Source organism: Symphalangus syndactylus, chromosome 5 (assembly GCF_028878055.3).
Source record: "Symphalangus syndactylus isolate Jambi chromosome 5, NHGRI_mSymSyn1-v2.1_pri, whole genome shotgun sequence".
NCBI lineage: Eukaryota > Metazoa > Chordata > Mammalia > Primates > Hylobatidae > Symphalangus > Symphalangus syndactylus.
In genome coordinates this window covers 68,451,168-68,475,807 of record NC_072427.2, presented here as the reverse complement: position 1 = coordinate 68,475,807, position 24,640 = coordinate 68,451,168, and the positions used below count along the sequence as shown (strand labels likewise).

The window sequence follows — 24,640 nt, the reverse complement described above, 5'->3', positions numbered from 1 at the left end:
TTACTGTATACAACGGAAAGAGACAAGCCAAGGCATTTTGAGGAGTTTGTTGGTGGCAGTCTGTTTTGACGTTAATATCTAAGAATTAATGCAGAATTAATTCAAAGGGGCATTATCACGGCCACCTTGTTGGGGAAAAGGGTTATGGTTGCCAGATGATACATGGGGTCCTTGCAAAGATCCCACTCACAGTAGGTCCACTGGTTTCATGACCCATCAGTGATTATTTCCCCGGTCACTGACTTTGTAGTTAGCACAACCCCCACATTGGTTTCTTAACCAATGGTGTAAGAGCTACAGAAGTGGGGAAAGCCAAGTGGAGACTCTGAAACTGTCCCTCTAATCCCGTCTCAGCCAATATAGTAAATTTTAAAAGAATACGGCATTGACAATATTGTACATAAAAGACAAATATTATAAATAATTGTAAAAATGTAAAAAATTATATTGTAAATTTAAAACAATATTGCCTGGGACTATGGTAGATATTAAAGTCATCCTTGAAGACCCAAAAGTTGCAGGCACTGTGATCCCCATCAAGTGCCTACTTAATTCACTGGTCTAACCCTATAAAAACCAGATATGTCTTAAAGGATGATACTGGACTCCTGCTCATCTATAAACTGATTTACACTCCATAAAAATACCATGAGGTCTTTTTTTGATTGGTAGGCTATTAATTATTGCCTCAATTTCAGAGCCTGTTATTGGTCTATTCCAGGATTCAACTTCTTCCTGATTTAGTCTTGGCAGGGTGTATGTGTGCAGGAGATTTATCCATTTCTTCTAGATTTTCTAGTTTATTTGCGTAGAGGTGTTTACAGTATTCTCTGATGGTAGTTTGTATTTCTGTGGGATTGGTGGTGATATCCCCTTTATCATTTTTATTGCATCTATTTGATTCTTCTCTCTTTTCTTCTTTATTAGACTTGCTAGCAGTCTATTAATTTTGTTGATCTTTTCAAAAAAGCAGCTCCTGGATTCATTGATTTTTTGAAGGGTTTTTCGTGTCTCTATTTCCTTCAGTTCTGCTCTGCTCTCAGTTATTTCTTGCTTTCTGCTAGCTTTTGAATGTGTTTGCTCTTGCTTCTCTAGTTCTTTTGTGATGTTAGGGTGTCCATTTTAGATCTTTCCTGCTTTTTCTTGTGGGCATTTAGTGCTATAAATTTTCCTCTACACACTGCTTTGAATGTGTCCCAGAGATTCTGGTATGTTGTGTCTTTGTTCTCATTGGTTTCAAAGAACATCTTTATTACTGCCTTCATTTCGTTATGTACTCAGTACTCATTCAGGAGCAGGTTGTTCAGTTTCCACGCAGTTGAGCGGTTTTGAGTGAGTTTCTGAATCGGAGTTCTAATTTGATTGCACTGTGATCTGAGAGAAAGTTTGTTATAATTTCTGTTTTTTTTTTTTTTTTTGAGACAGAGTCTCGCTGTCGCCCAGGCTGGACTGCAGTGGCGCGATCTCGGCTCACTGCAGGCTCCGTCCCCCAGGGTTCACGCCATTCTCCTGCCTCAGCCTCCCGAGTAGCTGGGACTACAGGCGCCCGCCACCTCGCCCGGCTAATTTTTTTTGTATTTTTAGTAGAGACGGGGTTTCACTGTGTTAGCCAGGATGGTCTCGATCTCCTGACCTCGTGATCCGCCCGCCTCGGCCTCCCAAAGTGCTGGGATTACAGGCGTGAGCCACTGCACCCGGCCAATTTCTGTTCTTTTACATTTGCTGAGGAGTGCTTTACTTCCAACTATGTGGTCCATTTTGGAGTAAGTGCGATGTGGTGCTGAGAAGAATGTATATTCTGTCGACTTGGGGTGGAGAGTTCTGTAGATGTCTATTAGGTCCACTTGGTGCAGAGCTGCCTTCAATTCCTGGATATCCTTGTTAACTTTCTGTCTCGTTGATCTGTCTAATGTTGACAGTGGGGTGTTAAAGTCTCCCATTATTATTGTGTGGGAGTCTAAGGACTTGCTTTATGAATCTGGATGCTCCTGTATTGGGTGCATACATATTTAGGATAGTTAGCTCTTCTTGTTGAATTGATCCCTTTACCTATATAATGGCCTTGTCTCTTTTGATCTTTGTTGGTTTATATTCTGTTTTATCAGAGACTAGGATTGCAACCCCTACCTTTTTTTATTTTCCATTTGCTTGGTAGATCTTCCTCCCTCTCTTTATTTTCAGCCTATGTGTGTCTCTGCACGTGAGATGGGTTTCCTGAATACAGCACAATGATGGGTCTTGACTCTTTACCCAATTTGCCAGTCTGTGTCTTTTAATTGGAGCATTTAGCCCATTTACATTTAAGGTTAATATTGTTATGTGTGAATTTGATCCTGTCATTATGATGTTAGCTGGTTATTTTGCTCGTTAGTTGATACAGTTTCTTCCTAGCATTGATGGTCTTTACATTTTGACATGTTTTTGCAGTGGCTGGTACTGGTTGTTCCTTTCTATGTTTAGCGCTTCCTTCCGGAGCTCTTGTAGGGCAGGCCTGGTGGTGACAAAGTCTCTCAGCATTTTCTTGTCTGTAAAGGATTTTATTTCTCCTTCACTTATGAAGCTTAGTTTGGCTGGATATAAAATTCTGGGTTGAAAATTCTTTTCTTTAAGAATGTTGAATATTGGCCCCCACTCTCTTCTGGCTTGTAGAGTTTCTGCTGAGAGATCTGCTGTTAGTCTGATGGGCTTCCCTTTGTGGGTAACCCGACCTTTCTCTCTGGCTGCCCTTAACATTTTTTCCTTCATTTCAACTTTGGTGAATCTGGCAATTATGTGTCTTGGAGTTGCTCTTCTCGAGGAGTATCTTTGTGGCATTCTCTGTATTTCCTGAATTTGAATGTTGGCCTGCCTTGCTAGGTTGGGGAAGTTCTCCTGAATAATATCCTGCAGAGTGTTTTCCAACTTGGTTCCATTCCCCCCATCACTTTCAGGTACACCAATCAGACGTAGATTTGGTCTTTTCACATAGTCCCATATTTCTTGGAGGCTTTGTTCATTTCTTCTTACTCTTTTTTCTCTAAACTTCTCTTCTCGCTTCATTTCATTCATTTGATCTTCAATCACTGATACCCTTTCTTCCAGTTGATTGAATCAGCTACTGAAGCTTGTGCATTTATCACGTAGTTCTTGTGCCATCGTTTTCAGCTCCATCAGGTCATTTAAGGACTTCCCTACACTGGTTATTCTAGCTAGCCATTCGTCTAATCTTTTTTTCAAGGTTTTTAGCTTCTTTGTCATGGGTTTGAAATTCCTTCTTTAGCTCGAAGAAGTTTATCTCACACCAGTTAGAATGGCAATCATTAAAAAGTCGGCAAACAGGTGCTGGAGAGGATGTGGAGAAATAGGAACACTTTTACACTGTTGGTAGGACTGTAAACTAGTTCAACCATTGTGGAAGACAGTGTGATGATTCCTCAAGGATCTAGAACTAGAAATACCATTTGACCCAGCCATCCCATTAATGAGTATATACCCAAAGGATTATAAATCATGCTGCTATGTATGTTTATTGTGGCACTATTCACAATAGCAAAGACTTGGAACCAACCCAAATGCCCAACAATGATAAGACTGGATGAAGAAAATGTGGCACATATACACCATGGAACACTATGCAGCCATAAAAAAGGATGAGTTCATATCCTTTGTAGGGACATGGATGAAGCTGGAAACCATCATTCTGAGCAAATTATCGCAAGGACAGTAAACCAAACACCGCATGTTCTCACTCATAGGTGGGAATTGAACAATGAGAACACTTGGACACAGGAAGAGGGCAACACACTGGAGCCTGTCGTATGGTGGGGGGAGGGGAGAGGGATAGCATTAGGAGATATACCTAATGTAAATAACGAGTTAATGGGTGCAGAACACCAACAGGGCAAATGTATACATATGTAACAAACCTGCACATTGTGCACATGTACCCTAGAACTTAAAGTATAATTGAAAAAAAAAGAAAAAAAAATACCATGAGGAATTACTAATATTATCCTCATTTTACAGTTGCACTGAAACATAGGTAACTTGCCCAAGGTCACACAATTCAGTGGCAATGCCGGGGCCGGGAGGCACAAAAGCCGATATTATTAATCACACTTTTATATTGCGTTTCCATATAGGACTGTCCTTCGGCTATGAAGTGGCAGATTTCTGATGTGTGGCCTGTCAACATACACAACACGTGCACATGCACATAGAAGATAATTTATCATCCAGAGAAAGTGCTCACATAACTTTCTTTGTGGTTGATACCAGTGCTTCACTTCTTTATGGTGGGCCTAAATGGACACATACCACGAAGTTGTGTCCATAATCTTTTGTTTTCAGATGAAATAAACATTTGGTCATCATATTCATGTTGCTGGCTCCAGGAAGATACTAATTCAAACTAGAATCATAACACCAGCTTTGACTGGATTCCAGGGTAATCTTAACTTGTGGCTACTGCTATCAAGCTAGCTAATCCCCAGTAGTCTTTTGAATCACGAAACATCCTTTCCAACCATTTCCTCCAACCAGTTCCTGTATAAAATCAAAGTTCACACCTGTAATCCCAGCACTTTGGGAAGCTGAGGTGGGCGGATCACAAGGTCGGATCAAGGCCATCCTGGCTAACACGGTGAAACCCCGTCTCTACTAAAAACACAAAACATTAGTCGGTTGTGGTGGCACGTGCCTGTAGTCCCAGCTACTCGGGAGGCTGAGGCAGGATAATCACTTGAACCCAGGAGGTGGAGGGTTGCAGTGAGCCGAGATCGTGCCACTGCACTCCAGCCTGGGCAACAGAGCAAGATTCCATCTCAAAACAAACACACACCAAAGTTCAGGGTCAAACTGCCCTCTTGTGGTGAAATATTGCTATCTGTTTGGTCTTCAGTACTTGCCGTTCCCATGTTAAGTTTACAATCCGTCTGGCATTGATTTTTTTTTTTTTTTTTTTTGAGATGGAGTTTCGCTCATTGCCCAGGCTGGAATGCAATGGTGCGTTCTCGGTTCACTGCAACCTCTGCCTCCCAGGTTCAAGTGATTGTCCTGCCTCAGCCTCACCAGTACCTGGGATTACAGGCATGCACCACCACGCCTGGCTAATTTTGTACTTTTAGTAGAGACGGGGTTTCTCCATGTTGGTCAGGCTGGTCTTGAACTCCTGACCTCAGGTGATCCACCACCTCGGCTTCCCAAAGTGCTGGGATTACAAGTGTGAGCCACTGTGCCTGGCCGTCATTGATTTTTTAATTTTTTTTTTTTTTTTTGAGATGGAGTCTCGCTCTGTTGCCCAGGCTGGATGGAGTGCCAGTGGCATGATCTTGGCTCACAGCAGCCTCTGCCTCCTGGGTTCAAGCGATTTTCCTGCCTCAGCCACCTGAGTAGCTTAGATTACAGGCACGTGCCACCATGTCCGGCTAATTTGTGTACTTTTAGTAGAGATGGGGTTTCACCATGTTGGTCAGGCTGGTCTTAACTCCTGACCTCATGATCCATCCTCCTCAGCTTCCCAAAGTGCTGGGATTTTTAAAATATTTTTTACAACAGCTTTATTGAGTTATTATTCACATACCATGCTTTAAAAATATACAATTCAGTGGTTCTTAGTATATTCACAGAGTTGTGCAACCATCACATCTAATTCCAGAACATTTTGATCACTCCTCCCAAACTCCATAGGCATTGACTTTAATGTAATGGCATATACATATATAGAAATACATATATAAACCAATTATTCTGGCACCATTTCCATTCTTTCCCCAGGGACTGCAACATCATCTGTCATAAATCAACTTTTCATGTCTGTGTGAATTTGGTTTTGATCTCCCTATTGAGAGACTGGTGTACAGTATTTGTCTGTCCCTGCACAAATTATTAAAGCAAGTTTTGCCATTCTGTTATCCTTCCTCATGAATATCTTGATTACTTTTGACCCTAACTCATGAAGTTCCACAGAAATCCCAGTTGGAATCTTAGTTAAAATTGTGTTGTCTATGGACGAGTTGAAGAAAATAGACACATTTACAATACTGACTCTGTTCCACAAAGATGGTATTACTTTCTACTTATTTTGTTTAAAAATGTTTTAAATGAAGTTTTATAATTTTTTTGTTATACGCATCCCTAGATATCTTACATTTTTGTTATATTCATTGTATTCCTGAATCCTTATTGTTTAATGTCACTGAAAATGTATTTTAAAAAAAAAACAACCTGTTTTTCTTACCATTGGTTGCTGGTATGTTACATATTGTTTTTTTGGGAAGCCTATCCATGGAATCTTCTTGATGTTCTATGTAATTATATCATCTTTAAGTAATGAAAGTTTTATTTCCTTTTTATCTTATAATTTTTATTACTTTCATACTTAGATGTGTTGGTGAGAATCACCAGCTCAAAGATGAGTAGATGTGGTGGTCTTAATAGGAAGCTCTGTCTTATTCCCAAGCTGAAAGGGAACAAGTTTGACCTTTCAGTAAGATGGTCACTATAGTTTTTACATACCCTTTATATTTTAAAAATTCTTTGCTGTTTCTCCTTTGCCAAGAGTTTTTTCATAAATGGATTTTGAATTTTATCAAATGCTTCTCGCAAATCAAGATAGATGATCATACTGATTCTGATTTTGATCTGTTAGAATGGCAAATTACATTACCATATTTGATCAAATCAAAGATTCTATCAATTTTAAAACACGTCATTATTTTATGTTTCAGCAAGGAAGAAAATAAAACAGCTGCCCTTTGAATATTCCAATTTGTAATATGTTTTCTTAAAAGGGCATCTCTAAATTGATAAAAATACAAAAAATAATTTTCTAAAGATAGAACTGCCATGCATTCCTGAGATTAAACATACATTTATTGTGATATATGCAATTGTTAATACCCACTGTCTCTAATTTGCCATTTTTCCATGTTTAACAGTGAGATTTGGTTATTTTTAATTTTTGTATGTTACTGTAAATTTTGGCAAGAGCTTTATACTTTCTGTATAAAACTGGAATTCAAAGAAACATGGCATATTTAGCAAAACTCACAACTCAACTATTCTCATTAATAAAACTCTCTAGGCTTGGTGGCTAGAAGGTTTTATTACTGCCTTTTGTTTTTGTTTTGTTTGAGACAGGGTCTGTCAAGCCTGTCACCAGGCTGGTGTGTGGTGTCATGATCATGGCTCACCGCAGCCTGTACCTCCCAGGCTCAAGTGATCCTCCCAACTGAGTAGCTGGAACTTGAGGCATGCACTACCACACCGGGCTAATTAAGAGTTTTGATAGCCGGGCACAGTGGCTCACGCCTGTAATCCCAACACTTCGGGAGGCCGGGGGCAGGTGGATCACCTAAGGTCAGGAGTTCAAGACTAGTCTGGTCAACATGGTGAAACCCTGTCTCTACTAAAAATACAAAAATTAGGCAGGCATAGTGACAGGTGCCTGTAATCCCAGCTACTCAGGAGACTGAGGCATGAGAATCACTTGAACCCGGGGAGACAGAGGTTGCAGTGAGCCGAGATCATGCCACTGCACTCCACCCTGGGCGACAAGCGCAAAACTCTGTCTCCAAAAAAAAGTTTTGACTATTGAGTCAAATCGGGTGTGGTGGCTCCTGCATGTAATCCCAGCACTTTGGGAGGTCGAAATGGGTGGATCAGTTGAGCCCAGAAGTTTGAGATCAGCCTGGGCAACACTGCGAAACCCCATCTCTACTAAAAATACAAAAATTAGCTGGTGGAATAAGCCTGCCATCCCAGCTACTCGGGAGGCTGAGGTGGGAGGATAGCTTGAGCCCAGGAGGTCAAGGCTGCAATGAACTGTGATTGTGCCACTGCACTGCCTGGAAGACGAGTGGGACCTTGTTTATCTATTTAAATTTATTTATTAAATTATGTATTAAACTTTTTTTTGAGATGGAGTTCTGCCCTTGTCGCCCAGGCTGGAGTGCAATGGCACGATCACGGCTCACTGCAACCTCGGCCTCCCAGGCTGAAGTGATTCTCCTGCCTTAGCCTCCCAAGTAGCTGGGATTACAGGCGCCCACCACCACGCCTGGCTAATTTTTTGTATTTTTAGTAGAGACGGGGTTTCTCCATGTTGGCCACGCTGGTCTTGAACACCTGACTTCAGGTGATCCACCCACCTTGGCCTCCCAGAGTGCTGGGATTACAGGTGTGAGTCACCGCCTTAGCCAAATTTAAACTTTTTTTGAATTTTAAAGGATTAAGTTTGAAGGATTTAAAGGACCATTTAAATTTTAAATACATTCAATCAATAGTCAAAACTCTTTTTTTTCGGCCATACTCTTTTTGAATCTCAACTTTGGGCTTTGTTTATTCTACGGTATGGTTGTTTTCTTAATTTCTGCTGTTATCTTTGTTATTTCTTCTTTCTCTTTCAGTTGGATACTTAGCTTGTTTTCAGCTTTTCATCCTAATATAAGCAAGAAAGGTTAATACTTGCATTTTCTCCTACATGCTGTCTTGGCCGAATACAAGTTTCTATGTATAGTTTGTTTTCATTACATTCTGAATTATGCTCTGATTTTTCTGATTTCTTCTTTTGACTCCTGAGTTATATCTCCTAGTATTGGATTTTTACTATTCATCTTTATTAATTTTATCCTGAATTGCACACAAGGTGATCTGAAACAGATTTCTTACCTCACAATAAATGAGTGCCTCTGCTCTCTTTGCCCCAGCCTTACCCCTAGGGGTATCAGTGAGAGTACATGAGATTTTTTTCCTACCCAAGTGAATGAGGTCAAGTAAAACAAACAAAAATCCAGACTAGGTACAGAATGACTCTATTTGAAATGGTTATTAAAATAGTGCTATGCTCTGAATGCTTGTGTCCCTCCCAACCCCACAAATTTGTATGTTGAAATCCTAACATACGAATGATGATGGGTTGAGCCTTTGAAAAGCGACTAGGTCAAGAAGGTGAAGGCCTCATGAGTGGGATTAGTACGTCTAAAGAGGCCCAAGAGTTTCCCTTGCTTCTTCTACCATGTGAGGACAGTGAGAAGGTGCCCCACCAGACACCAGACCTGCCAGCGCTTTGATCTTTGATTTCCCGGGCTTCAGAACTGTGGGAAGTAAATTTATATTGTCTATAAGCTATCGACTCATGGTATTTTGCTATATATAGCAGCCCGAATGGATGAATACAAACAAGGAGAGAGGAACTATTGCGATAGTATCAGGGAGACTATTGCAATAAGGAGAATGCTTCAAAGGTTAAGATCTGCAAGCATCTCAAAGATCAGATGGAAGCAGGCTTTTCTCTTTTTCTCTTACAAGGAGGAATAAACAGGCTAGAAAAAAACTAATGTGGAAGAGAGGAGCAGGTGACGTTAATGGGACAGGTGAGCAGGGAATGTCCTTCCTGGTGGCTAGTCAATTTTCAGGAGGGGTGGTTAAGGAGGGACTATTCCACAGTCCAGTGCTGGCTCAGGCTGAGGGTGGATCAAAGTCCAGTGGCTTATGGGGAAGGGAGAAGCATAAAATTGGGTCAAGTTAAAGGGCATTTTGTCCAGATTAGTCTATGGGGACAAACAGTTCAACTAATTATTTTGAGGCAAAGAATGGGATTTGGAGGGTCTGAGTCTGGCTTTATCATAGGTAAATGAAGGTGTTATTCACAGTTCTAGTGGTTCTTTGCAATAAGCCATTTCCTGAAATGTAACAAGAAGGAGGGATTTCTTAACTGTCACTGTTTTCCAGAAGCACAGGGCTCAAGTAAAGGTTAATACTGTAGTCAGTGGCCAGGTACCACATAAGCAGGAGATAGGGAGACAAGTTGGGGAGTGTTTTACATGTCATACTACTACCTCTCTACATTAAGCATGTCCTCAATGGGACTATTCTTGCTGGCATTTGTGTATAGGGGAATTACAAGTATAAGGATATCTATTCCAGCAACATATCTGAGGCAGAAGCCATGATCACAATGCATCATCAAGCCAACCTGAAGGGTCTTAGCTACCAAGTTATATTTATCTCCCCACTTCACTGGTTACCTTGCCCAGTCCCCAAGTTGAATTCAGGTGCCCCTTCTCCTTACTGGACCAGTTATGATAGTAACTTAGGCACCTGTATTCAAAGAAATCACGAAGCTTTTCATTCCTCCTTTCCCACAGGCTTCCAGAAAATTTCAACAGGGGCGTCGAGTCTGTGGTCGTTCAAGAATAGAGAGAATATGGCTTCAACCTAAGGATTTTTCTCCTTTAAACAACTTACATATGGGTAAAAGAAGACGGACAAGGGAATGCAAGACACATCAGTCGTTTTTGGTCCTCTCAAAGCCGGGTACCAGGCAGTAAGGTCATTGCTGATAAATCCATTTTGGCTTTGAGAACCCCCGAATCCAACAGTCATATCCACACAGCTTTCCAAGTGGGGCTAAGGGGTACACAGGCCTTGGCTGACCTGGACTTAACTGGCACTACAATAACCTCATTTAGCAGTCAAGGCTTTAGGGTGACATGGTTAGTCATTTTTTTAATCCTCTTTCTCCTTTCATTCTTTCACTTCCCTAACTCCTCCCATATTTTGTGTAAATGCTAATTCCTTGATCAAATTCCTTATTGCTGTAATGTTTGTAGTAGCATTTTTTTTCATAGCTACATTCCATTGAGTCTACCTCACACTGACATGTTTTGCTACCAGAAGTGGTAGCGGAGACACAGAATCTTAAGAATGGAAATCTGGAATTTGTTCTCTGACCTGACTGGATTAAAAGGCAATAATGTTTCCATTGCCAAGGTAATTGACAGTCTATGGTAAAAGTTACTTATCACATGTAGTCACTTGGTTAACTAATGCCTAGACACAGGGTTTACTTACATTAAATCAAAGTTAAATGCCAGAATATCCTTCCTTGGTATACAGGGAATGGTATCAAGGACATAGAAATTTTGGGGTGAAATTATTATACATAACTTACTTACTCACATCCTATCTTCTCTGGAAGGATCCAGAGGACACTCTCTTCATTAAGGCTTTAAAAAAAAAATCATTAAAAAAAATCATTGGCAGGGTGTACTATTCTTGAAAGGCTCTAATGGCTATTATCACAGGTCAGGAATGATAGTAAAGGATACTCCCATTGAAACTGGCTCCTGGCCGGGCGCAGTGGCTCATGCCTGTAATCCCAGTACTTTGGGAGGCCGAGGTGGGTGGATCACCTGAGGTTGGGAGTTTGAGACCAGCCCGACCAACATGGAGAAACCCCGTCTCTACTAAAAATACAAAATTAGCCAGGCATGGTGGTGCATGCCTGTAATCTCAGCTATTCAGGAGGCTGAGGCAGGAGAATCGCTTGAACCCAGGAAGCGGAGATTGCGGTGAGCCAAGATCGTGCCATTGCGCTCCAGCCTGGACAAGAGTGAAACTCCATCTCAAAAAAAGAAATTGGCTCCTTAAATTCAGTGGAGATGACGGGAGTTAGGAAGTAGTTAAGGCACAACTGGAAAGATTTAGCATCCAGAAACAAAGAGAGTTTGGTTACCATAACTGGCAACAGAGCAAGATGGTAATCAAAATGGTTTCACCCACAGAAATCTTTAGGGTTAACTGATGGTGGTGCCCCTAGAACTGAAATAGAGAAGCAGGATATTAAACTTTTCTTAATTTACATATGAAAAAAGCAAACTGTAGGTCTAGTGAATAAAGGTCTATCTTTAATTACAAGCCACAGCTTTTTATCCAGTTTTTAGATTTAAATCAGCTTAGATCATTGACATTTAATTATTGCTGTATTAATGAAATAAAATAAAATTTAGGTTTACTATTGTTTTATTCTGTTTCTCATTCCTGGGTTACCTGAATCTTTTTTAGTATTCCACCTTAATTTATTAATGCTTTTGAAAATAATCTGTGTAGTTTTTTAGGGAAAAATCTGTGCTCTAGGGATGATACAAATACTTAATTTCTTACAGTCTACTGTATAGTATCAATATCTTGAGGTCAGCAGTGTGGCATTAGCCTGGGCAAGAGTGAGACCCCATCTCTAAAAAAAAAAAAAAAAAAAATTAGCTGGACGTGGTAGTACATGCCTGTAGTCCCAGTTACTGAAGAGGCTGAAGTGGGAGGATCACCTGAACCCAGGTTGAAGCTGCAGTGAGCCATGATCACAGAACTGTACTTCAGCTTGGGTGACAGAGACTTCACCTTAAAAAAACAAAAACAAGAACAAAAAAAAAAAACCTGTATATCCTCTACAGAGAATCACATAAAACAATGTTAATTTTTTTCTTTCAAATAACAAATGTAATTTTTAAAACCTCAAGAGAAGTCTATTATATTTACCCTATACATTATGCCTTCTTTATTCCTGCCATTCTAAGTTTCCTTCTGCCATAACTTCCCTTCTTTTTAAAAAGCTTCCCTTGACAATTCTTTTAGAGCAGGTTTACTAGTGATAAATCCTGTTAGTTTTCCCTCATTTGAAAAATGTCTTGACCTTTTCTATTTGTACCTTTTTGACTCCTTTATAATACTTAGGTACTCTGAAAAAGTTTTCTGATCGAATCTTCTCTCTGCCCAAAACTATAATGAAGAGTACAGATTTATGCCAAATGTCTGTGATAGCAAAGTGTTTTTAATAAACATCAATTAAAATACACAGTTAAAAGTTCAAAAATTTTCTATGACTAGCCAATAAATTGCTGCAACTTTTACAGCTAATGCTGGTGTTCCTGAAATTTGAAACATAGTACTTTTCAAGAACTGTGGAAAAGCTTGATTACAACAAAAATAACAGGCAGTGTTCTATTGTTCCTGTTTTCTCCTGAAACTTAAACTCTGAATAGCAACAGATTGCAGCAAGTGTAGCTCAGGATATTCTGAAAAATACAGCCCCAGAAGATGGCCAGTTAAAATGTGGACCACATCTCAATTCCACCTTTCCAGTGGAGATAATCAGTAGACTCAAAGAGATCCAAGGATTGGATGAGTAACCATAGTTGAAAATGCTGACACAAATTATTATTTGGCAATAATAAACTGAGGTGAAATGGTGCCAAGTAACTGATGTAGTGGAAGTATGTTCTGGTCTGACTAGAATACAGCAATAAAAGTTGAGAGGTTAATAAGGGCAAAAGAACCTTCAGATAAATGGAGAATGAGAAAGAATTGATGATTCAAAAAACATACTTCACTGTGATGACAAGCAAATTAAGGAGAAGGATGAAAAAAGGTAAGGTGAAAAGAAATAGGAAAAATAGTTCAGGATGTAGAAAAACTCTTTCACAACAGCAAGGAAATTCTCTTGACAGAGGATTTCTTGGTAAAATAAATGTGGAGATGAACTAGAACAGGTATGAGGTTCTAGCAGAAGAAACATTTGCATAAATGTGACTTTCTTATCCAGCCACACTAATTCTATTTCTTAAAAGCAACACAATTTCCAAAACTTTCTTGCTCAAAGCTCAGATTTACACAATGCCACCTTTAAGAGGCAGGATACTGGCTAAACTAAAATGTCCCTTATGTCTGTTCTTACTATCTTCTCCTCTGGCTTGAGATGTTTTGATTTGTAAAAGTACTGGCCAATACAACAAAATGGAGACATAAATTACGTCATAACAGAATTTTACATGTTTCCTTATGTTATGTTCATTAATGCATTATATGCCTTAATAATTTCACTCAGTTAAAAAATGATGGTGTGACGGCTTAAAGCTGGTTCAATCCTGATTTTATAAGCTTATTTATCAAGAGTGAAAATAGAAGACTATTAAAAATAGCTAAAAAGGTAACGTGTCATAGTGTTTAATGTTTCTGTAATTGTTGGTAAGGCTTGTATCTAAGTCTGATGCAGAATTCTTAATGGCACTCAAATAGTTCTTTTCTCAGCCACATGGTATCCACTGGTGCTATGAGTCTGGAAGAGACTGGCTATGGGTACCACTTCTTGTCTTCAGCTGTGACTGTGCAATATCAGCAAGTGCACTTTGTATCTTTTCCAGAAGCATGTCTCCTCGATAAACAACATCCTCCAGACATGTAGCAGCTTCATGGTTTTCTTCTTCTAGCTTATACAAGCTAGCAGCCTTTATAAGACACAAATTTTAAAATCTTTAGAGTTTAGAAGGAGAGAAGCTGTCACAGATGTACTTATTTTTAAATCTGGATGACTCTGCAATCATTGTGATATATTTTTCAGTAAAGAAATTCTAAAAATCAGATAACTTTTAAGAATTTTCCCCATGTGAATTATTAAAAAGAATGACTTTTCAATTAGAGATCTCTACATATCTGTAAGTGACTCCCTTCCACACTACGTTTAGACACCATTATTCTACTCCACATCTAGAATGCCACCCTCCTCTCATTCTTCACTAGGAAAAGAGACAAAATTGAGGAAAATAAGAGGTTTCCTTATAACGAAAATTTGAATATTATAACAAAAGGTGCTATGATTTGAATGTGTCCCCTCCAAAATTCATACATTAAAATCTAATCCCCAATGTGATGGTATTAAGAGGGAAGGGGCCTTTAAGAGGATATTAAGTCATGAAGGCAGAGCTCTCATAGATGGAATTAGTACCCTTAAAATGTGGCTTGAGGTTGAAGAGGGAGCTCTTGCTCTTTTGCCCTTCTGCCTTCGGCCATGTGAGGAAACAGGAAGAAGGCCCTCAACATGGCCCTAAACATGGCACCATGTTTAATAAAAATTCATTACTCATGCACAACGAGTACTAAATGCCTTGATCTTGGACTTCCCAGACTCCAGAACTGTGAGAAAATACATTTCTGTTCTTTATAAATTACTGTCTCAGGTATGTTGTTATAGCAGCACAAATGGACACAGACAAAAGGTATTAAATCTACCTCCTTTAATTCAAAATTCTCTATTACTGGTAAAATTCTCAAAGGAATAGAGGCTTACCTGTAAAGCAGCTGTAGATTCTTCACTGGGTAAGGAATCTATCAAAACATCAATGTCTTTTGCTGTTCGTGCAATCAATGCTGCAAAAAGCTGGGCATACTCTAGAGAAAGATACTGCTAGATTAGGATATTAGAAAACCTCAAGTTTTCAGAAACAAATTTTAAGTTAATGAAACCAGAAACTTTATACAGCTTTTTCTGCCCTAAGATTCTAATGATTTGGCCAGGTGTGGTGGCTCATGCCTGTAATCCCAGCACTTTGGGAGGCCAAGGCGGGCGGATCATGAGGTCAGGAGTTTGAGACCAGCTTGACCAACATGGTGAAACCCCATCTCTACTAAAAATATAAAAATTAGCCAGATGTGGTGGCATGAGCCTGTAATCCCAGCTACTCAGGAGGCTGAGGCAGGAGAATTCCTTGAACCCGGGAGGTGAAAGTCGCAGTGAGCCAAGATCGCGTCACTGCACTCCAGCCTGGGCGACAGAGTGAGACTCCATCTCAAAAAAAAAAAAAAAAAAAAAGAAGATTCTAATGATTCTAATGATTAAAATATACACCAATCCTGTTACACATTTAGCTCAAATTGGGAATTAAGCATAATGTATGTCATTTCATTTATTATGACAATATAGTGGTCACTTGAGTAAAGAAATTTATAAATGGGATGCCTTCCTTGTTAAGGTCCCTCACTCAGCTAAATTAATAAAAATTCTCCTCTAAAGGAGTAACAATCTATTATCTGACATGAACCAGAATTATGAGATGTTAGGTGAATTGACTTTAAATTTTTTACAACAAACAAAACTTGTAATATCCTCAAACAACAATATTTTTAGAAACAAAATAAGCTGAATTTCTCAAGAAATCTAATTTTAAAGGATTACAAAAAAATGTGAGAGTCAAACTAAGAGAAGCTAAGAAAATCTGTTTACCTTCTGTAGGGTTAGCTGGCTGGTCTTTGTTAATTGCTGTCTGAATATTACTGAAAGAGGCAGGAGGACCACATTGCTGCAATACTCCAATGGCATTACAAAACTGATCCGCAAGCTTAGGCCAAAGAAAACATATCAAGGTTAGAAAGGACTTATCAGTTTTAAGGACTTTATTGGTAATGGCAACAACAATAAGTTTCTGTAATGATAATCTCTGAACATGGGAATAAAACAGAAACGAGTGATTGTTGATAAAATAAGCCAGTTATTATGAATGCTGATTAAACATTTTAATTCCGCAAAGAAACTAAGTTTGGTATCAATCTAGGTAAAGTTAAATTTGATATACATCTAGTTGAAACAGTTGAAATACAAAATAATCTTTCTTTTCTTGTGATAGTAAAACGATAAAAGAACATTGGCCAATACTTATTGTAAGCCACAAGTAAAGACTTTTTGGGGATAGTGATGGAAAAGAGCACCATGTTTAATAAAAATTTATTTCTCATGCACAAAGTATGATTCCTTTTCTGAGACTGGAGTAGTTATAAGTGTAACGAAATAGTGAGGAAAAGGCTGCTCAGAAAAGCACCTTAAGTAAGCAGAAATGTATTTGTTCAAGACTCAATTTTTAAACTCTTGTACTCTAAAACTTTTAAAGATTGAGAATAGCAATTCCTTACCATCTCCAAATTAAATATACCTATCCTCCCTACCAATTTCTCTCACCTAGTCTTGACCTCTCAAACCTCCTATTTCTAATAAGCATTTCCATTGAGTTTCTCTGCCTTTGTTTCAATGATAGAACTCAAAGGCAACTGTTTCCTCTGTTTAATATTTAATTTGTATTCAAAGTCTCCTAGTCAACCAGTCTAACTTCAGATTCTTACTTTCCTTTGATCTTCAAATTCTGCTAATACTACGAATCTTCCTCTTTTCCTTCTATCATTATTGTTGCTTAGTTCAACCAATTATCTCACATCAGAATTATTACAATAGTCTTCTTGTTGTTTTCCAGTTCACCAGGTTATTTATTTTACCCTGATCAAAACACTTGAGCTTATTCCACCACTGTCTTCAAGATAAATCTCCAACTCAGGCTGTTTTGAAGCTTTCAATAATCTAAGTCAACTCTACTGACTCGTTTGCCACTACTCCTTCATATTTACCTAACCAGTCATAAAGTCACTTATAACTAAATGGCTTTGCCCAGGTTTTGCTAATTGTAATGGAGCAATAAGTGCTCAGATGCTATACAAACCTAGATCCTAATCCTAGCTCTATTAACCCAAGCAGCATTATTCATTTTTAAATTGGATTACATTCTCCTATTACAGCATTGTTGTAATAGAGGAAACACACACAAAAAATATTCAGCACAGTGTCTATCTTTTTCATCCTTCAAAAGCTTTTAAGATCCATTTAGTCAACAAAAATTTATGGAAAATAACTATGACAAGTACTGCATATAAACACTATAGAGACATAGTGAATGCGACATAGCTGCTGCACTCACGGTTTTCAGAGGGTAGAACAAATGTTAAAAGTTATACAAATAATTCTGATTAGGATAAATGCTAAGAAGATTCCCCCTATTTTGGTTCACATCACTCCATATTCCAATTTACATCAGAACCTGAAGCTGAAAATACTCAATTCATTATAACTCCCTAACCACACACTGTTTTTCCATCACTAACACGTCTCCTGAGTATATGACATTTTTTAACCTCCTTTAGGAGTATCTCTTTGTAAACATGATAGTGCTTATACACAGTAGGCACTCATACTAGTTATCCTAAAGGCTTTTCTCCAAAATCCAATTATCATTATGCCTAACCTGGAGTTAAGGCCATATTCACTCTGTCCTTATTATCCTTCGAGTTACAAGACATGTATGAATATGCAAATTTTTCCCTAAAATAAGATTTCTATCCAGCAGCATCATTACAATTTGATTTTGTAAAACCTCAAAGGAGTAGTTCCCTGAGGAAGGCTGGCTGGCAGCCCAGGCAAGTCCCTGCAGGGTAGAATTTATCTTGGTGAATTCAACACTTAGAGGCTGGTCCTCTCAGCTTAAAAACTAGTGTTATTCACCCAGGGTAGATCAGTTTTATCACAAGTAGATTCACACTCTTCAAGTGTACAAAGCCTGATGTATTAAGAAAAATGCCAAGTTATTAGCTTACAGTGAGGAAAAAAAAACTGGCAAGGAAACCAGGTACTTAGGTTTTCCTATCAGCATGTTTTCTCTCTAGCCTCTTATTTAGGACATTAAATCACAATCAGACAATGAGAAACATAACTATCAATGGAAAACTATTTAACAGAAAACAATGTAACTCATAATGGTAGTGAGTACACCCATTGCCGCATGGGAATACCCATTGACGTCTTGGTCAACGGGATGCACATATTATGTCAGTCCCCTATGGTTATATAACAAAGCTGAAAAATTCTTATTGCCTAGTGACATCGTAGCAGTCCTAACGCTGTAGCGCAATGCGTTCCTTAGTGCTTGTGGTGATGCTGCTGTACATCAACCTACCGCACTGCCAGTGTATGAAAGCACAGCACATACAATTATGTACAGTCCATGACACTTGATAATGATACTAAATGACTTTGTTACTGGTTTATGTATTTACTGTTTTATCGTTATTTTACATTGTACTTCTACTTTTTAAAACAGAAAAAAAGTTATCGCCAAAACCATGCATTTCTCAGAACATAACCCCTTCATTAGGGGCCCATGACTGCGCATCCACCGGCTTTGCTTCTACTTTCCACTCAGGCATAGTGTGGAGAAAAAATAACCAGAAGGAACAAAGCTAGGGAGCTACTTACAAGACTTGGCCTTTAATAGAGAGTAGAATTTGGGGGAGACATTAAAAAGGACTTGTAGGCCGGGCACGGTGGCTCACACCTGTAATCCCAGCACTTTGGGAGGCCGAGGCGGGAGGATCGCTTGAGGCCGGGAGTTCGAGACCAGCCTGGGCAACATGGTGAAACCCCGTCTCTACTAAAAATACAAAAATTAGTCGGGCGTGGTGGAGGGCGCCTGTAATCCCAGCTACTTGTTTGGCTGGGACAGGAGAATCGCTTGAACCCGGGAGGCGGAGGGTGCAGTGAGCAGAGATCGCGCAACTGCACTGCACTCCAGCCTGGGCGAAAGACACTGTCTCCAAAGCAAAAAAAAAAGAAAAAAGAAAGACTCAAACGGAAAGACATACGAGGATTAGAAGATTTCCTATCATAAAGATGTCCCCAAACTGATGTATTCTGAGAGGGGGCCAAGGGACAAGAGATGGAAGGAGACTCTGGGCCCAAAGGAACGAGCTAAGATGAAAGAAAATCTCTCACCTCACCTCAGCATCACTCCCGCACCAACCTGAAAGCGCTGGTGAAGGAATATTCTCGGCTGACATTTCATTACAAAAACCCAGTCATCCAGAGCATGAGATCTCCCTTGGTGGATTAAAATTGATGAGGAAAGATAAAAGCTGCTGCTTCTCCTCCCAGCCCCCAAAAGAAAGAGATCCCGTAAGCACCACTGACAAGAAAATAAAACTGTCCTTAGGGAACACGACAGGACCGCGCAGCTCACAAGGCCTGGCGGCCTCACCCGGACAAGAACCATCTTCCCGGTCTCCTCAAGCGAAAGAGGCTGCTCCCTCCCGCACCTTCAGGCACCGCCCGGCAGCCGGCCTCAAACCTCCGAGTTCGCGGTGGCGCATCCCGAGAGAGCGCTTTATGCCGAAGCCCTGTCTCTCAGTCCGCTTCCCACTTACAAGTTTTGCCTCTTGGGCCCCTTTCCTCCCTTGCTTTACCTCAGGAAAGAGAAAGACAGAAGCTAATCGAATGAAATTCCTCACCGAATTCACAGCGTCTTGAAGCTGCGTGAGCCGATCCGCCATGTTCCTCCCGCAGCAAACGGACGCCAAAACAGCTGCTCTTCCGCGACTGGGCAGCTCTGGCACGCGTCATGGCCAATCACAGGGCTGCGCCCTTGGAAGGGGTGGGGTCAGAGAGAACTCCCCGCCCCGTCAGGAGTGGGTGGTACTCCCGAGGCGGCCTTTCTAGAGCGGGCTACACCTGAGGACAGGCTGGATCTTTTGAGTAACTGGGGGAGTGGTCTGGGTTCCAATCGCTTTGAAATACAGTCCAAAGGATGAAATACTCCCCTTGGGGTTGTTAGGTGTTAAAGGCTTCAGAGATTGTTGGATTCTGCGGGGATTTTCTTTTTTTTTTTTTTTTTTAGTGATTTCTCCTACCCTCTCGTGTTTATTTATTGACAAAATTGAAGAGTAGATATATTATTTATTTATTTATTTATTTATTTATTTATTTATTTGAGACGGAGTCTCGCTCTGTCGCCCAGGCTGGAGAGCAGTGGCGCGATCTAGGTTCACTACCAGCTCCGCCTCCCGGGTTCACGCCATTCTCCTGCCTCAGCCTCCGGAGTAGCCGGGACTCCAGGCGCTAGCACCACGCCCGGCTTTTTTTTTTTTTTTTTTTTTGTATTTTTAGTAGAGACGGGGTTTCACCACGTTAGCCAGGATGGTCTCCAACTCCTGACCTCGTGATCCGCTCGCCTCGGCCTCCCGAAGTGCTGGGATTACAGGCGTGAGCCACCGTGCTTGGCCAAGAAAAATTAGCTGCACAATTTAGATTTAGAGTTGGGACTTATTGAAAGTTTAAGTGTGAAGAGTGATAATCGAAACTTGGTATTTATGGAAATTTAGCCTGAGGATAGTCTGGTAAGAAATGAGTTTGGAATTGGCAAATAACAGGTTTGTAGACTTCAAACAAACTCTCATATCCTCTTTCTCAGGCTGATTATCCGTTATTACCTTCCTGTGGCTGCGGAGAAGGTGGAGGACACAGTCCCTGGGGAACTCAGCTTGTTGGATTTATCCCAACACTTGCTGGGAAGCACCACTTCTGCTTCACACCCATGCCCTACCCTCGTCCCCAAACAGTCTACAGACTTACTGGAGCCTCATTAAGAACGTGGATGAGGCATGCTCCCCATAATGGGACTAATGAGAAATCACTCTATAATTTGTTTTCATTGTAACTTGGGGGGAATCTACAACCTTCTCCTCCCACCCTCACTTGAGAGTGTACCTTACTGAATGCCTGCCACATGCCAGGAAGTATATCCAGTGCTCAGTTTGCAAAGTTGAGTAAGCCAAGGACTCACTAAGGAAGGTTTTGCAGTTGTCCAAGATTAAGATGAGCTGGGCCTAGAATAGGGTGTTGACCCTGATAAGTGAGGAAAGAAAGACTAAAATATATTTTTGAGAAAAAAAGTTAATATGGATTGGTGACTAATTGGATATAGTTTAGTCCACTCCATAAGAATACTAAGTTCGCAGCCTGATTGAAGGGAACTTGGGCACTTGAAGTAGAGAAGCCACTTCAAGACAACTCATATTGTGACACAGTTTTTGTCCTGCCATTATCTTCCTAATAGGTCTTCCATGCCTCCACAGAGACCTCAGGTTGATGTCCAATTATCTCTGCCTGGTTTTCAAGATTTACTATAATCTGGCTCCAGCAAACAGACCCAGCCTCAACTCTTGATAATTTTCTGAGTGAAATAATCTATTTCAGCCAAGGCCCCTGACTCCTTGGATTTCCTGGTTCTTCAGCCTCTTTCGGCCACGGATCTTTTTAAGAATCAGGTAAAAGCTGTGGACCCTTTCCCCAGACCAGACTCTCAACTTAGCCTACATTTGAAAAGGGGTTTATGAAGCTCTTGAAGCTGTAGACTTCAAGAATAACCCACCTGCCAAATATAGTCTGTGCATCTAGCTCAGGATTTCTCAATGGCCGCACTCTTGACTTTTCAGGCTAGATTATTCTTTGTTGTGGGATGCTGACCTGTGCATCGTAGGATGTTTAGAGCATCCCTGTCCTCTACCCCTGAGATGCCAGTAGCATCCCCCCAATCCATTTATGCCAACATAAAGTATCTCCAGATAGTCCCAACTGTTGCTGGGGGGCAAAATTGCCCCCAATTGAGAACCACTGGTCTAGCTCTTTCCTCATTCTTTACCTTTCCCAAAGCAATTTCTTTCCTGCTATTTAATCCTTACCCTACCTTTTTAAGTTTTACACTTCTCATATAAGTTTTATGAATTGCTAGAGTCCATAGGGAACTCTCCTTTCTTCCTTTCATGATTTGGACACTTTCTCATTTGCTTTTTCATTTGCTTCTCTTGCATCGCCAACCGGATTATATGGTTTTAGGAGCAGGAAGCCAGTATTACAGATCTCATATTTTAAACACACAGTTTTGGTGAGTACTTTCTTTGAAACTTTATATTATTAAAAGTTTCAAAGATATAGAAAAGTAGAGAGTAGGCCGGGCGCGGTGGCTCACGCTTGTAATCCCTGCACTTTGGGAGGCCGAGGCGGGCAGATCACGAGGTCAGGAGATCGAGACCACGGTGAAACCCCATCTGTACTAAAAAATACAAAAAATTAGCCAGGCGTGGTGGCGGGCGCCTGTAGTCCCAGCTACTCGGAGAGGCTGAGTCAGGAGAATGGCATGAACCTGGGAGGCGGAGCTTGCAGTGAGCCGAGATAGCACCACTGCACTCCAGCCTGGGCGACAGAGCGAGACTCCGTCTCAAAAAAAAAAAAAAAAAAGAAAAGTAGAGAGTATAGTGAACCCTTGCACACCCTTCACCAGCTTCAGCAGTGAGCCTCTCAGTCTTGTAAATGCTTTGGTTTTTATGACTGTAGCAACTATTTTTTCAGAAAAACACCTTTAACAATTTTTAAATACCTTTATACTCACAGTTGCAATTTATTAAATATCTAAACTGTTCTAGTGCTGGGATGAATAACTATAAATAAGCATTTTTCTATACCACACTCTTTGAAATTCCCTAAACATATTATGCTGTTTTACAAAAATGCACACCATATAAAAACACCTATAATTCTTTCTTCCTTGTATGAAATGTCCACACTTCCATCCACATCTCCACTTTGCTCCCTTGGTGATTGTCCACACAGTACTCAAACCTTATTTTATTATTTATTTATTTATTTGAGACAGAATCTCATTCTGTCACCCAGGCTGGAATGCAGTAGCGCGATCTCAGCTCACTGCAACCTCCGCCCCCAGGGTTCTAGTGATTCTCCTACCTCAGCCTCCAGAGTAGCTGGGGTTACAGGTGCCCGCCACCACACCTGGGTAAGTTTTTTGTATTTGTGTAGAGATGGGGTTTTGCTGTGTTGGCCAGGCTGGTCTCAAACTCCTGACCTCAGGTGATCCACCTGCCTTGGCCTCCCAAAGTGCTAGGATTACAGGCGTCAGCCACTGTGCCTGGCCTATTATTTTTTTTTCTTACTTACCACTGTACTAGTGAAAAAAATCTTATTTTAAACATCTCTTTATAAAAGCCTTTCCTGAATTCTGAAAGTTAAATGCTCCCAATCTTTAACACAATTGTTCCTTGCACTTCTGTTATTGCACTTAGCATACTGAGGTGTAATTATTTGTACATCACGCTAATTCACCCACCAGTCCATGGGCTACTTGCAGGCAGAAAACATATTCTGTTTCCATATTTCCAGTACCTAGCACCTAACATTTAGCCTGGCACATATTTATCAACCAAATGTATGAGTTTCCTAGCATAATAATTTCCATATAATAGCTACTAAACAAGCATTTATTGAATTTAACTTAATGAACAAAGAATGTAAATTACTACCCACAAAAGAGCATAAGAATTAAAAAATACAGGATGAAGGTGAGATTAGAGTGGGAAAGAATGAATGGGCAAATTTCGCAGAGGTTCAATCCTGCCTTTTCCCTGGATCCCTGCTCCCAGCTCCATTTAAGGTATCTTAGGTTTTATTTATTTATTTATTTATTTGAGATGGAGTCTCACTCTGTCGCCCAGCCTGGAGTGCAGTGGCACGATCTCGGCTCACTGCAAGCTCTGCCTCCCGGGTTCACGCCATTCTCCTGCCTCAGCCTCCCAAGTAGCTGGGACTACAGGCGCCTGCCACCACGCCCGGCTAATTTTTTGTATTTTTTTTAGTAGACATGGAGTTTCACCGTGTTAGCCAGGATGGTCTCGATCTCCTGACCTCGTGATCCACCTGTCTCGGCCTCCCAAAGTGCTGGGATTACAGGCATGAGCCACCGCGCCCGGCCGGTATCTTAGGTTTTATTAAAAAAGCTAGGGTAAGTTTTTTCGCTTCCTCCTTCTCTCCCTCCTGCCCTTCCTTCCTTTTCTAAATTTTAACAGACTTTTGTTTTATTAGATACAGGGTCTTGCTCTGTCACCCAGGCTGGAGTACAGTAGCATAATCATGGCTCGCTGCAAACTCAAACCCCTAGGCTCGAACAATTCTCCACCCTCAGCCACCTGAGTATCTAAGACTACAGATGTGCCCCACCACGCCCAGCTAATTTTTTTTCCTGGTTTTTTTTTTTTTTGTAAGAATGGGGATCTCACTATGTTGCCCAGGCTGGTCCTGAACTCCTGGTCTCCAGAGATCCTCCTGCCTTGGCCTGCTAAAGTACTGGGATTACGGGTGTGAGCCACTGCGCCTGGCCTAAACAGACTTTAAGGCTCTAATTATGCATATCTTGGATTTGGGAATCTTTTCAGTTTCTGCATTTCCTTTCAATACATAGGAAAAATGAACTAATCTGCAAAGCTGCTAAGCTTGTTTGCTTCTCAGCTCTCCAGTGGAACTCTGACATGAGCATGGAACCCCAGCCAATCATCCTCCCAAGCTGTCACAATACTGTACTTAGAAGCCAAGGTAATGAGGCCCTGTTCTGATTGC

The 24,640-nt window shown here is 40.5% G+C and overlaps 1 protein-coding gene across 5 annotated transcripts; it reads right to left on the bottom strand.

Annotated features, from left to right (window-relative positions):
- Window positions 1-5,520: 5,520 nt before the first annotated feature.
- On the bottom strand, window positions 5,521-19,784 carry MED21 (mediator complex subunit 21). 5 transcript variants are annotated; one of them, XR_010120758.1, is made up of 7 exons: window positions 19,690-19,784; window positions 15,815-15,929; window positions 14,882-14,982; window positions 13,898-14,042; window positions 12,045-12,159; window positions 11,498-11,583; window positions 5,521-10,988 (listed from the first exon to the last, which is right to left on the bottom strand). XR_010120758.1 is itself a non-coding variant. In XM_055280304.2 (6 exons), the coding sequence occupies exons 1-5, from the start codon at window positions 19,729-19,731 to the stop codon at window positions 12,083-12,085; spliced, it is 480 nt and encodes a 159-aa protein (XP_055136279.1). In that variant the 5' UTR covers window positions 19,732-19,784; the 3' UTR covers window positions 5,521-11,583; window positions 12,045-12,082. The 5 variants fall into 5 exon arrangements, 3 of the variants coding, with proteins under 3 accessions (XP_055136279.1, XP_055136277.1, XP_055136280.1); XM_055280304.2 differs by having other exon boundaries at window positions 5,521-11,583; XM_055280302.2 differs by lacking the exons at window positions 5,521-10,988; window positions 11,498-11,583 and adding an exon at window positions 11,648-11,998 and having other exon boundaries at window positions 12,087-12,159.
- Window positions 19,785-24,640: the final 4,856 nt, after the last annotated feature.

Excerpts from the sequence above, each read along its gene's own strand:
- MED21 (XM_055280302.2), bottom strand. The coding sequence starts at position 19,731 with ATGGCGGATCGGCTCACGCAGCTTCAAGACGCTGTGAATTCG. Across the intron at positions 15,930-19,689 it reads TTCAAGACGCTGTGAATTCG|CTTGCGGATCAGTTTTGTAA; the intron begins GTGAGGAATTTC and ends CTTTGGCCTAAG. Across the intron at positions 14,983-15,814 it reads GCCAGCTAACCCTACAGAAG|AGTATGCCCAGCTTTTTGCA; the intron begins GTAAACAGATTT and ends ATCTTTCTCTAG.